General features: G+C 43.1%; 1 protein-coding gene across 23 annotated transcripts in view; it reads right to left on the reverse strand.

Moving 5' to 3' along the window:
- nrxn1a (neurexin 1a) overlaps nucleotides 1-2703 on the reverse strand; it is a 56665-nt gene extending 53962 nt beyond the window's left edge. For all 23 annotated transcript variants that reach the window (XM_044013185.1, XM_044013190.1, XM_044013189.1 and 20 more), the window contains exons 1-2: nucleotides 2484-2703; nucleotides 67-1498 (exon numbers count right to left, since the gene is read on the reverse strand). In XM_044013185.1, the coding sequence (XP_043869120.1) occupies nucleotides 67-799 (733 nt within the window). In that variant the 5' untranslated portion in view covers nucleotides 800-1498; nucleotides 2484-2703. The remainder of the gene's footprint in view (nucleotides 1-66; nucleotides 1499-2483) is intronic.
- Between the last annotated feature and the right edge of the window lie 12548 nt (nucleotides 2704-15251).

Here is a 15251-nt window from a genome sequence, read left to right on the forward strand (position 1 = left end):
GTGTGTGTGTTTATGTATGTAAAGGATGAGATGTAAATGATGGGTCAGCATGGTTCTGGGCCTTACCTTCGCTGCAGTCGTTGCCTTGGTAGCCAGTGTCCGAGCAGTCGCAGATGGCCTGGTCGTTGACCACGCTGCACACCCCTCCGTTCTGGCACTGGTGGTCCGGCCCACAGCCTGCCGTTACTATGACGCCCTCCGAGCTATCCAGCATCACGAGTGATCCGTTGATGCTCACCGCCGTGATCCAGCCACGGAGGGCAGGATGTTCCCGCACCGAAGGCGAAGTGAGACGCAAAGGTGAGGAGTGAAGGTCTGGTGTTATCCCGCCCATGTAGGTGTGGCTGAACACAGTCATGTCTCTTCTTTTGCTCTTCACTTCTGCCCAACCCTCCAGCCGCCCATCCACCTCCAAAGAGGTGTTCCTCCAGTCCCGCTTGACACGCACTGCGTGCCACCGCCCATCACTCACTGCCACACCTGACTGCAGCTCAGCCGGCTCAGCACAGAAGATGGAGAAACGCAGATGCAGGTGGCCATGGAGAAGCAGCAGCTCCAGGAAGTCACAGAAGCCCTCGTCATCCAGGTAGAGCAGCAGGCCCTCCTGGCTGTGAGTCCGCAGGCTGAAGCTCAACACACTCTCACAGCAGGCGTTCCACACTGGGAACCGTCCCCATTGGCTGGAAACCCCTCCGAACTCCAGAACCTCCCCTTGGGCCTGGCCCCCCACGCTGCATAGGCACAGCCCGAGGAAGAGCAGCGGGGCTGCCGCCCAAACACACACCGCCATCACACTCATGCACACACTTGCTCTCTCTCTCTTACACACAAGAGGCTAGAGCTGGGCTGTTCCCTGTAGCCTACAGCTCATGGCGACAACTGTAGGACACTTTGAAGAACACTCTAGGTGCCACAGGTTCACCTTGCTATCTTGGTAGTGCTCTTTCAGAAGTGAGGATCCTTTGTGGTACAGTTCCAGTGAAGGAGGGGGGTCAAACAGCAGCTCCCTCTGTCTTTTTAGCAAACTTGTGACATCATTTTTGGTCTTGGCCTGGTGTCTGCAGCTTCTCTGAGGTGTACAATGTCTTTTCTCTCCATTCAGTCTTTCATTCTTCACTTCTGACATGAGATTCCAGGTGTGTGTATTTATGTGAGCATCTGTGTGAGTGCTAGATACTTGATGGATAGGATGTGAACTTCATCTTTGTGCCCTAGATAGGGCCTTATCCCCTGTGCAGACAACTCCTCACAGAGTAGGTGTAGGAGTGTGTGTGAATGTGTGTGTGTGTGTGGCTCACACACCGGTAATGGAGAGAAATGACACCGTCATAGCAGTATTTTCTCCCCCTCCTCCCTGTCTTAGTAGGGCAAGACTAAAAGTGTGTGTGGGCAAATATGTGTGTGTGTGTGTGCGTGCGTGCGTGCGTGCCTGCGTGCATGTGTGCAAGAGTGAGGTATGTGTGTTTCTCACTGCCACGTCATCACTCTCTCCAGCGACCTACAGAGAGAACAGAGACGGCACAATCAACCAGGGTCACACACACACATACACCGACAGACAGACACAGCATACACAAACCCAGTCTGCTATTATTCTCAAATTACTCTTTCTCGTGCATTTTACGCACGCACGCAAGCGCACACACGTTGAACAGGCCCGTCTGTGAACACACTTCACACACAATAAAGCGTTTGACTCACACCACTGACTTCAGCTGAACACATACAGTGCAGGCATGCGCGCGCACAAACAAACAACACCTTTTCATACCGCAGATTTTTATTAGGGTGCCTGCCCCATTACGCACGAGCACTTACCGTAATACTTGACGTTATTCTGAAATATACATTGGTAAACAACTTTCTTTCTTTCTTTCTTTTTTACTTTATCTTATTATAAATAGAGTAAATAGCGGTAAACGGCGCGGGCACCTCGAGCGACCGTCTAAAATTCAGTTAGCTTCATCACAAAGAGCGGCAGCAGCGGTGCGCGCTGCGGCGAATGACTCAAACCGCCTCGCGCTTTATCGAATTAACGGGTTCGTGGGCTCTTTTTTTCTCTCTAACAACCGGACACGTTCGCACACACAAACACACAGACACTCAAACACGCAGCGACTGCAAAGCGAACTACATATCCAGCATTCTTCACCGAGTCTGGAGCCTGTGAAAAGGCGCAAAGCGGCGGCATCACAGTTATTGATAGACGGGGTGAATGAATGCGGTTGAAATATCGATTGTCGATTTGCGGCCATACCTCCTCTCCATTTTTTCTCCTGCGACTACACCGGGGAATCATGTGTCATCGGTTGCGCTTTAGTACTTAAATACAGCTTAGCTAACCCGCAGTTACTGTTCATTTATTTATTTGCTTGTTTTTAATTGATGATCAGACGTGTCCAGGTAACAGCCTCACCCCGCGGTTAATAAAACACAAATGTCCTAATACAGGCATATGAAGGCTGGGGGAAAAAGCGACCTACCTCATCCTGTGGTCCCGTGGCAACAGTGCCGCGCGCGACTCATCGATTTCCCTTCCCATTTATGAGAACGTGGACGCCGCGAGAGAGCAGCCCCGCGCCCGGTGGTAGATGGAGCCAGTCTACCGGACAGAAACAAAATTATCACTGGTTCGCCTCCAGGCGACTAGGTGCTCCTGCTCTCTCTCTCTTTCTCTCTTTCTCTCTATCTCTCGCTCTCCTTCTCTCGATCTCTCCCTCATGTGCGCGCGCTCACTCTCTCTCTCTGGCTTAATGTCTCTCTCTCTCCTCTCTCTCCGTTCTCTTGAGGAGGAAAAGGTGCAGTCTGATGCTCTCCGCGAGACTCGGCAGAGGGAGCGTCACGTGGTCAAGAGAAAGTGTGTGTGTGTGTAAGGGAAAGAGAGAGAGAGCAGAGGGAGATGGGGTGAGTTCTTGAGTATGGGCGGGGCCGCGCGCTGCTGCAGCACCTTGGACAGCGCACACTCACCGCCCGCACGAATCTCAAACGCAATTACCGGACGCAGAAAATAAAGCGAGAACCGGGGAAACATCCGAATGATTAAATCTGTGAGTGACAGCCGCGGTGGCCTTAACCTCTGTCGCGCTGCAGGATCAGGTGAAACAAACGCAGGCCACGGTGAACTACAGTGGTGGTGAAAAGGAGAACACATGAGATTTCTGTTATTTTTTTCCTTTTTCTTTCTCTTCTTCTCCACAATCAACACACGTTGTTCCCTCTTTTGTTCCCACTTTGTTTGAAAACACATGCACAATCAGGCACTTGATGAACACAAGTTTATGGACGCTGTTTTTGTAGCCACTACTTTTTGAGGTTTAGGACAGCGACCCTGTATCTGAACTACCGACATTCAGAAATGCTTGTACAATGGAATGCAAAACAACAGCAGATATATGGATCTACATGTTGAATTGATATTTTTGTAAAAATATCTATTGTATTTTTGATTGTTTTAAATATGGTTGAGGTTACATATGACAATTTATTTGGGTTTATTTGTTTGTTTTCTCACATTGCTTTTACCTATTGAGCCTCCTTTCATGGCCAGTAATCTCAATTTATCCACATACAGTGATAATTCAGACAGTGGTCTTTCTGTATTTGCTGCAACAGGTTGAGTAAAAAACCTCTCAACTCTAAAAATGCAATGTACCATGACCATAACCTAATCAAACAGATGTTGGGGACTGGAACATCAAATGTCATCAGCACCCAACAAATGTTCTTGTGATCCAGCAGATGGATGGGAATGTATGTGTAGTTCAGTTATAGCAGCATTTTAGTGATTTTGCAATGGGATTTCCAACACTAACGTTCAGGTGGAATGTCTTAGTGTCCACAAACCTTTGGCCACATACAGTTAACTATACTGCAGAGATATACTTCCTGTATGTGCAGTTGGGAATGCAAGTGTCTCCACTTTATTTGATTCTTGTGACGCACACCCTGCTTCAGGCAGCAGGAGAATCACCGATAGGCTCCACATACTTTTTGAGCTTCACATGTCTTAACATTCATGCAAGTTGATTAGCAGTCACACATACAATTTCTCACACACTCTCGTCTCAGGGAAGTATTCCAGCTGTGTTGAGCCCAGCTCAGAGGTGCTGTCCCTGGATTCCCACTGCCAGCTGCTGCAGCTGCTCTTTTGCACTTGCTTCCTCTATCTGGATCAGTGTTTGTCTGTTTCTGGCTAGCAGAAAACACATTTGCTCTACTCCTTTTACACTGCTCTGCCACTCATCTTCACTGAGTGCTGTAGTTGAAGGAGGAGGCATATAGTGAAGCTTGGAAATTGACAACCAAAGGCTGGGGCCTCTTGTAAAAAGAACAACCCTGACCTGATTGGAGATGCCAATTCAAGACCCACACTGAAGACACGATGAATGGGGCAGCATTCAGCTGATTTTGTACAGTAGTTTTCATCTTTATCTGTGAGCAGAGCTTTGTAGCGTCTGTCCAGCCTTTATGGTGCTATGAGATACAGTATTTGCTTATGCATGTAATGTATTTACTCCAGTAAGGCAGACAACTGGCAGAGAGGCGGATTATATGCACATATATCATATGACCACACAGCTGGAACACGATGGCTGAAATTGATTTGAGGTACAGATATTAAAGGCGAGGGGGTGAAGGGGGGGGGTTGACCACAGAGACCAAAGCCGAGCTAAAGAAGGGAGGTATGTGCATACAGCGGAGCGCATGCTTGTGTGTGTGTTCTTATGTGTGAAGGGAGTGTTTGAGAGGGAAGGTGTGATAACGAGACAGGGAGGAGGAGGAGTTACTATGGAAACTATCTCAACATCAGCACCTGGTTTCCCATTGGACTGACCACCACCACTCTTTAAACCCCTTCAAACTCTAATCCCCCCTCCCCTCCCCTCTGTATTTCCCCCATTCCTAGGCCAGTCTGACCTTTTGGATAAAATGGCATTATAAAATAATAACTTTCTTCCATCTCTTCCCTGCGCAATGAAAAACAAATTGGAAAATGCTGGTGCAAACATGTTTTTTTTAGCACTGAGAGAGACAGAAGATAAAATTCTCTTGCAGAAAATAATAATTTTAGTTCAAAAATAAAGAGTTGATAGGAAATGAACTACTCACGTAATCATTTACCTTTAAAAAGATTTATGTATAAATCTTAACATTTAAGCATGTCTGCTCAGCATACTTAATTACTGTTTACAAAAATAGAGATTTCCAATAACAATATGTTTCAGTGTTTTGCTCGAAAACAAAATGACGCATAACACTGCACTAGATCTCTAAACAAAAGTCATTCTTGAAACAAAATTAATTGTCATGAACATTTTTTTTCACTTGTTTAAAGAAATAATTGAAACAGTTTCATGACTCACAAAAAATACCACACAGGATTTTTCTGCAGTAATGGTATTCTTAAAAATATGAACACATTTCAAAAGAAAATTGATTCTGAGAATGTGATTGCTAGATTAAACCCTGTGACGTGGCCTTTTTAAAAGCATTGCTGTTGCTTGGTAAAATTGCAATGAAGCCAGTTGTTATAGCAAATTATTTATTGGCTCTCTAAATGGAACTTGTTTGTTGACAACCATGGAAATAGTCAGCCATACCTGGGCCATATTTAGTATGTAGCTGAGCAGGTTACGAGCAATATGCAAAATGATGTGATGCACCATCATTCTGTAAAAGGCACATGGAAATGCATTATACCATAAGCATTTTAAACTGCTGCGACTATCAGCCAACATTAACCATGACAGATATCGGCTGCCTCTGATTGCATTAGTCTTTTACTGAATGATGAGCCGGACGAGCTCCATTTTGTACATTCCTCCAACCACATTTACTCTCCATCTCTTCCTCTTCTCACTTCCCCTCACCCTTCTTTTCTCTGACAGGCTGACAGCAGGCACTGACCCCTGACTCTTTGCCTACTCAGCACAGAGAAGGTCACTGTATATGTGTGTGTGTGTGTGTGTGTGTGTGTGAGCGTGCGTGCGTGCATGTGTGTGTACATACAATATTTTCTTTATGTGTGCTTGTGTGTAGGAGCGTTTGTGCACGGGGTAAAAACGTGTCTGAACTGCCAGCAGAGAAAACATACAGCCAAAAATAAAAACTCATCTGTCAGCATCCAGTGGGTTCGTGTGAGTGTGTGTGTGTGTTTGTACGCCCATATTTTGTGCGGACAGTCAGTTTGTGCTCACTCTTTGGGGCTGAGCTCGAGACTGTGAGGTTTACCTAGTTTGAGCTGTGAATGGTGACAAATAGCAGGGAGATGAGATAGGGAGGAGCTTTTACGCCATGTGGAGATCTCGAGTTTTAATGAGGATTATAAATATATATACTGTACGTTGACAACTTCCTGAGTCATTTAAAACACTGAACCTACACAGCAGTGAGAGTACATGATTATGAGAGTGTCATTTGTGAGTCACACAGACCACTGTCTGCTGTCATTCATAAAGAGAGGGCGGTGCTTGTGCAAGTAAAAATGTGTGTGTGTATCATAAGTGAGTTAGTGCGTGTATGTTAGTGTGTTTGACAGGAAACCACCCTTTTCTAAATGAGATTAAATGGGAGGTTTGTCTCTAATCGTGTTGTAATGAGTTTCTGTGTAGCTCATACATTTACTAATTCTACTTGCCAATAGTGCAAACAGCCACGTGTGCATGTGTGTGTGTGTGTGTGTGTGTGTCCCTGTGTGTGAAGCAGAAGAGGTCACCTCCCTGCAATCTTACACTCATTTATAACAATAGCGCTGACCTGTCCTCATCAAAGGATTGCAATTTCTAAACACTAACAGCATTAGCTCATGTGCGCACACACACACACACACACACACACACACACACGCACATACACACATACATACTGATGCCTGCACACATGCACAAACTCTTAAACACGCACACACACATGCAGCAAGAAGACCAAATGCACAGTCCATCTGTGTATGGATCTGTGTGTCATTAGATCTCTCAACAGGCATTAGCATTGATCACCTGACCAGTAGATGAAGAGTGACCGACAAGGACCACACAAAGCTAGTCTGATTGTGAACCGAAGTAGGTGAGGATGTGGACTGAAATGGGGAGGGGTGGCAATATCGGGAAAAAATAAGTCGAGATCTATAGTTTATTAGCCTTCGCGCCACTGCTTGTGTGTGAACAGAGAGCTTCTTGTGTGTCTGTGTGCATTGGTGTGACCATAAATCTTGACCTATGAGCCGTTATAGGTTGTCATGGCAATGTGGCCACTCTCAGCCTGCGGCACTCCACGGCCTACAGTTAAGGGTCAGGGTTCAGAGCAGTTCTGTGCAACGGAACAGTGTTTCGAGCAGATAATGAACACGGAAACCAGTAACAAGGAAAACATAGTCACCTTTTACCTTCCACCCTTGACCTTTTGACCCCTGTGGCCTCAACAATGCCATAATAACTGCACAGCATACATGGAGAACACTCCAGTGCCTTACTGCCTGAAGCCACATGTGCCTCACAGAGTGAAGGAATGAAATAAAGTAAGGAAAAAATTTACTCAAAGTAAATAGACAATAAATTGTGTTTTTTTGTTTTTTATGAAATACATTAAATACAAATAATGGCTCAATCTCAATTCGGGAGCTGCATCCTGCAAAATAAATGATCCATGTAGCCTGTGGTTGGACATCAAAAGTGAAGCAATGTGAGGCAATATCTGAAGGAATTGACTGCTGATATTAGATAAAGACATTTCAATTTTAATAAACACTGGTTTCTGTGCAGGATTGACAAAATGACAAAAAGAAAACAAAGTGTCGGCACACCAGCTGTTGCTCCCAGAAAAATCTGTTCATCACTGACCAGGTCTTATTACTGTGGCCACAATGACTATTATCTATAATACACCAGAAAATACCACACAAGACCACACAAAAAAGCTCCAAAACCAAACAGTGCCAAGAACAAGACCAGGGCCAAGGAAGGGGTTATAGTGAATTAGTCTTGGCCTGGGTTTTGGTTGCACTCTCATCTTGGTCTTGTTTGTGTGGTCCTGACGACAACACTACTAGACAGGGTCTTGATATTGTTTATACTGGTTTATTGGAACACTTACAGCCCTTTCACATCAGCACAGCTCGGGCACGGTTCCAGTTCCTAAACCAAATGTTGGTGAAAATGGCTAAGGAAATGAAAAACATGCAGTGGACGGTTGTGTTTGATGGTGACCCCTGAATCCCAGCTCACAGTAGCTCAATGATGAGTTGATGTGTTTCTACATGCATTGTGCCGTTGATAACGTACAACGGTGGAACTTTGGTTACACTTAATTAGTATAAACACAGGCTGGTTCATAGAAAGCACCAGGGTTCTGAATAGAATTAGAGCCAGATGCTGGCTCTTGTGAAAGCACTATGATCATGGACATACATCTGCTGCTATAATGGCCTCCTCTCTTCTTCGGGGGGTGAAGGCTTGGTTTTAAAACCTGGCTGAAGGGATTTGCTTCGATTCAGTCACAGGATCATTAGGGAGGTTGAGTGCAGATGTTGGGTGCAGGCCCTGACTTGCAGACAGTGTTCCGTTCATTCTAAGGGTGTTGGATGAAGTTGAAGTCAGGAGTCAAGTTTTCCCCTCAACAGAAAACAGAGACCCAGATGCACACACAATATAGTTTGCATTCATGGTAAACATAAAGTGGCCCATTTGTGTGTGCAGGTGCAAGTATGTGACAAAGTGAAGAGGGGTAGCACAAATTAGAAAGTGTGAACGGGGAAAGGAGAGTTTCTATGACAACGGGGGAGAATGTTCCAGGTGACTGTGAAATCGTTGAGATGCTAATTGTCCATTTTCAATCCTCCATAAAGTTTAACAGCCACTCTGCCTCCACATGTTATTCTAACTCAGTAACAGAGTATACCTCTGGGATGTACAGCTATTCCTCCACCCCCACCCCCCTCTTTTTTCATTTGTAATGACACCCCATCCTCCCTTAATCTCCTCCTCCTTTCTCCTACTGTCACTGGCAGAGAGAGACTGTGTAAATATCATAGACGAGCTGAAGCATATGTGTGAATCTCTCATGAGGCCAACGAACACCTGATCATCAGACTGTTTTTCCATCCATCTTTCTCTCATCCCCTTCCCCTTGTCCTTGCTCTCCTCCTCCCCTCCTTATTTATGCCTGTCTCCCCCTCCTCATTTCCTCCTGTCCAAATTCATCTCCCTCCAAGTTGCCTCTCCATCCTCCCCCAGTACCCCCACTCATTCCCCGCTGTTTATCTCTACCGCCGTTCTCTCCCAACGCAGTGCATTTAACCACTTTGTTCCCCTTTAAGATAAAGATAATTAAATCAGCAGCTAAATGAGTGAGCGCGTGCTGCTGGCGTCACTATGTTAGTGCTTTGATGTTCTATTTCAGCATGATAGTATCAACACCAACTCATCAGTTCCAAACTGCTGTGCACGCACACGCTCACAAACACATACCTGTATGTATTCATGCCTTCACACCCTATGTTCCACTTCCTAACTCCCACCTCCTCACCCCGCACACAAAGACAGATGTGACACACTAAGCTCCCCTGTTTTATTTTTTTTGTCATCTAACCACAGCTTTCCTTACTGTTGATCTCACCCACTTCTTCCTTCTTTCCCTCCCTCTCCAGACCTCTCCATCTCCCTCTTTTCTAATCTCACACTGCTCGCTCCTTCTCTCTCTCTCTCCCCTGCCTCCTTCCTCCTGATCAGCAGGTTGCTAGGCAACTGTGCTCCATTGATCTAGAGGAGCACGATGACAAGCTCATATAACTGTCAAGAAGGCACACATACACACACATACACACACAAACACACGCTGTTATTGGAGATATCTAGTAGCACCTTTAGAATGAAGGCGTCCTCACTTATCTGATGAGGACAAGGAAAGGGAAGAAAAAAGGAGGAGGGACAGAGTTATCCAAATGACAGAAGAAGGTGGAAGAGAGGAGGAGAGAATGGCTCTTTACGTTGCTTACCTCCCCTGGCTCCATTCTCATTCCCTGTTTCTTCTTTCAGCTTTCCCTGTAACCCTTGCCATCCATGGAAAACAATTACCTTCCCTGGCAGCCTGGTTAAATTTCCAATCTGACCCATCACACAGTCACGGCCACAGGCCACCTCATCAGCACAAGCCACATACTGGTTCCATTCCATTTGTGCCTCCACGCCAGCATTTGTTACATGAACTGTTACAATAAAAGGAAACAAAAGAGAAGCTAGTGGTAAAAGAGAGGGAGGCAGTCTGTAGGTTGCACAATGGTCAAAGACTGTGGTGTAAAATGGATGACTTTTCATTTACAGATGACGTGAATGTCAATTTGAGTTTTAATCCATAGGCAATGTCTCGATGTTTCATAGGTAAGGTCTCAAAGGTCTTATCAATGAGGTTATTGTAGCACTAACCAATAATAAATGCAATTTCCTTGTTTCAATTGACCAATCAAGTTAATTAAATTGTAAAGATAGCATAATTTCACCAAATACTGGAATAGGATTTACCTAGATTTTTAAATTATATTAATTTAGGCTTTGAATTTGTTACAAGAGCCACAGTCTGTGGTTCTTTAGCTTATCTTAGTAATAAAGGAAAACAGCAAACCTGGTTCAGTTCAACAGCACAAACATACAAGTGATGAAACAATATAGTTGTCATTTTCTGGGGGTTACAGTGCCATTTCACTGTACACCATGATTGTTTGGGTTTGGTATGAAATAATCAGTGTAATGATGATATCTATCTATCTGGTACATTTAATCAACACCTCTGCAAGTGATACGAGATTCTGTAATCAGCGCAGAGCATGTAATCAACCTTTAAAATCCCTTCTATGACAGTCAGTATTATTATCAGTGAATAAGGAAATGTTTCACTGATGACTAATTTGAAAAGAAGAAAGACATATACAAGATAATACTAGACAGCATTGTAGAAAGAAATACCCTTCTGTGTTGTTTTAGATGTTTTTTCAGAACACATTTATGAATGTAAGCAAATGGTGCATGTCTGGAAACCTGTCTGGTTTCCTTCCAGTACTTTATTAGTGTTTTTCCATTCTGCAAATTAAGCAACAAAATATGTTGTGCCCTTTAGAACAACGTGTACAAGTGTAACCTTACAGAGGCAAAAGAATATAAGATAAAAAAGAAAATCATGACAATATAATTTTATGCACTTATGTGACCACTTTATCATAAGGATTTGGGGCACAGATGCATACACACACACAACACTTTTACCATGTTGGTTGCAGCTCACAAATAGGGACAGATATGGCTGCTACAGTAGAGGTTAAGTTTCAGAGATAAGACCGGAGCTGTAAGATAAGAGCCTGCTCTTCAGCAGCTTGGGTCTTGCGACTTTGTGCACATGCAGAACATATAGTAATAACTGTAACTGTAACATAAACTGTAACTGTAATGAACATAAAATAAATAAATACTGTGAATGCTCCTCTCTGCATGGCTGACACACACACACACACAGAAGAGTGAATCATTTACCCAGAGACCTTGAGATGCATTAGTAAAAAGAATAAAAGAAGGATCTAAGGATTAAAAGACCTTGTCACCATAAAGAGTAAAATCAGAAGTAAATATAATTAGCTGTCGGCAAACAGCTTTAAGACATTCACCTCAACAAGCTCACTGGAAAAAAAAGATTATATCAGTCATACGGTAAGATGTGGATCTTCAAGATGCCATTGTCTTCTCACTGCTCACTGTTTCTAAATTCAACACATTGTTAAAGGTCTGAATGTCTAGGCGACATATTAATGTTTTAATAACCTTAGAGTGAGCCCTTTGTATAGGAGTCAGACAGATGTAGTAACACTTTTATGTTTTTTTAAAGAGGGCAAGAACGGACAGAGCAAACACTAACTGTCGAGAGGGCCTTCCTTGTTTTTATGTTACCTGTAGGCTACCAAAGATTCCTAAGACACGCTCAGAGGGGCCACTAAATCCTACACACTAAACCACTAAGATCAGGAAAGGAATAAAACGGAGCGAGAAAGAACACTTAAATGAATCCCCAGTTTCCTACACCTCTTCATCTCAGTTCTCCTCCCCCACTCCAGTACACACTCTGACTTCAGCACAGACTCTGGCAGTTTTTTTTTCTGGCTCTTCTCCAGCAATTATCTGGTTGGTTCCACTCTGACGCAACTCAGACTCCACTCATCTTTTTCTTCGTCATCAGCTCCTGCTTTCTCGGTAAAAAGCGAGGCTCCCTCTCTGACATCAACTCCTACTCATCTCCAGCGTGAGCACCAGTTACAGCTTTGCTCATATTTGTCTCTGGCATCGGGTAAATCTCAGCTCCATTTCTTCAGCAGCTCTTCAACCAGATTGACACTAGCAACAACTGATTCAGCTATGATTCTCCTTTGGCCCTGATTCCGTTTTGACTCCATGCCAGCTGTGGCTCAGACTCATTTCTGCACTTAAACCTTAGACCCAGGCTTGTCCTCCCTTCAAGCCAAACACTACTGTATCTCTACAGTGCTAAGACATCTGCAAAAGAAAAAGTACTGCCTGAATAGTTGCTATTCAGGCAGTACTTTTCAGGGTCACTAACCACAATAGGGGCAGAGCTCTACAGATTGTCTGCCAGTCCCTTTGGTCAGGCTACAATATCTCAACATCTACTTGATAGTTTGCCACAAATGTGGTACAAACAGGCCTATAATTATAATCCACCATAAGATTCACAATCATTATCTTGAGTTGAATTCTTTCAACTTCTCTCAACAGTTGTAACTTCAAAATATTGTAAACATTAACATTGCTGTGTTTGTTTTTAATACGAGTTTGTCAGTATTCTGACCTTAGCTACAGCAGCGTTTTTAGATAAATGTCACAGACTCACCAGCGATACGTCCCAAGGTTTGGGATTAGTCGTACACAATAGTCCATCCTTCCACCGTCTACCGCTGTATCCTCCACATGAGGGTCACGGTCGTACACAATAGTTCTTCATGAAATGTTCTTACATTTGCAGGCTGACATAGCGTGAGAGTGTGCAATTAAGACCAAACCTCACTGAATAAACATAACAAACAGGAACAGAATGTCACCGGTGGTGTCTTAGGGATTACTTCCCTATGGATATGTTTCCACTACAACAAAATCTTAATTAGTTCAGTTTAATAAACCTTTTTGTTTGTTTGTTTGCAGCCAAATAACAAAATATGCAATCTCAAGGCACTTAACAGAGAAATTCAAGAACATCATATAAAGAGAAACCAACAATCGGCAAACCAGTTGTGGGACTATAATTAAAATCCTTTTTAACCACGGTAGCCATTTCTCTAAATATTATGGGTCATTTTAGCTTAAATAAAATATGTTAAATGACAGCTGTGGCGAGGGAAAAAAGCGTATACTGTATAACTAGCTTTTGTTTTTGAAGCAAAGCTAAAGGGTTTTAGTCTTTGTATTTTAAATTTCAAATGTAATATCTGAACAAATATCCAAGTTTTTTATTCTAACGTTTCACAAAACAGAATCTACCCAAACTGGTATCCTACGTTTATTTGCATTTTTTTCCTAATTTTTTCATTCCACGTAGACCACAGGTCATTGCAATTTGTGCTGTGACCTGGATAATCCAAAACCCTGATCATTCTCCTATAATACTTCATGGTTTTCACTCATACATACTGATAAGGTTACTTTGGTTAAGCTTGAAGAGGCTTTAGAGTATTAGCTTCCATTACTGTGACTGGACTTAAGCCTGATTTAAGGTGAAATATCTCATATCCCTTCAGTGATGTCGGTTCTGAGTGAGAAATATGCATCTTTGTACCTAATCATCCGAGACATGGAGAGAGAAACTTTGGATGATTGTGTACTTAATGAATATAAAATAAACCCAATTTCGAAATGTATTTACCTAACATTAAGTAAAACATTAAATTAGATATCAAACTTTGACTTATGTTGAGTCCATTTAACTTCTACTTCAATCACAGTATTGTCAACGTCTCAGTCAAAAGACCTTTCTCTATAACCACATTTATTTATTTATTTGCAGAACAGTCAATTTCTGATTATATGCATGAACTAAAGCCTCTATCGTCACATGGATACCAAATACTAGGCATTTGTAGCCAATAGAACAAATTAGAATGCAGCATTTGTCACAAAATGCATGAAAAAAAGACAGAATAATATTAGAAATGTGTCACCGCTTGCGTTCTTTCAACATTTTTTACACCGTTAGTGTGAAAACCAAATAGATAATACTGACTTGCTCATAATGTCCTAACTGTATCTTACAGGCGTTTGCATTACAATTATTAGTTGTTATTTAAGAATGCAGTCACGTTTTTGTGCAAGTGCAGCATCAGTGATAAATGCGGCTGATTTCACAAAGCCTGTTTGTGAGCCTCCTGAGAGAAATCTCAGGAGTCATATGAACATTTCAGGATCAAACAGTCTGAGCCCAAAATGGCCCACTCTGCTCAGCTCTCCACACGTAGTGGACCTTTATGGCTCAGCTGGCCAATTCTTCACCATAGCTGCTGAGACTGACTCACAGGTTCAAGAGCTTTTTTTGTGTGTGTAGCTGGAATGAGTCAATATGTAGGAGACCTTTTAGATGGGTTTTGTATAGACCTCACTTGCTGCAAAAGAACAACTAACTCCTAGGGGTTAGTCAGATGAACCTGCAGGTGGCTGATGGGAAAAAGGAAGTTCCACCAGCTGAAGAAATCTCTTTTCAAAGCTTAAGGCAAAATAGCAGGTCAAAGAGGAAGAGATCTTGCGAACATTTTCTAAGGTTGGACTTGAAAGAAAAGCCAGGCCACTATGAGCACTAACGGGAAATGAATTGACTGAAGTTGTATAGTGTCGAATAGAACCACTCAAGTAGCCTTCAATCTTTGAATGACAAAAACTCAAAAGAAGTCCTTAATGTTGAGCATTCCATTTACTGATGTAGCGGTGTTAAAGGGAATGAGGGCTCACAAAAAACCCACAAGATAATCCACTCAGAGCAGACACTATTGGCAAACAGGGATAACCCTTTGAAGAACACTGCAGCAGTTTATTATCTTACTCTCATAAGGTTGGGGGAGTTGTAATGTTCTCTCCGTGTACCCATGGGTTATCTCTGGATACAGTTGGGTATTAGGTTAATTTGACACTCTAAATTGATCATAGGTGTGAATGTGAGAATTAGTGGTTGTTCGTCTGTCTATGTTTGCTCTGTGATGGACTGGTGACCTGTCCAGGGAA

This window comes from Solea senegalensis, linkage group LG18 (genome assembly GCF_019176455.1).
Source record: "Solea senegalensis isolate Sse05_10M linkage group LG18, IFAPA_SoseM_1, whole genome shotgun sequence".
Lineage (NCBI taxonomy): Eukaryota > Metazoa > Chordata > Actinopteri > Pleuronectiformes > Soleidae > Solea > Solea senegalensis.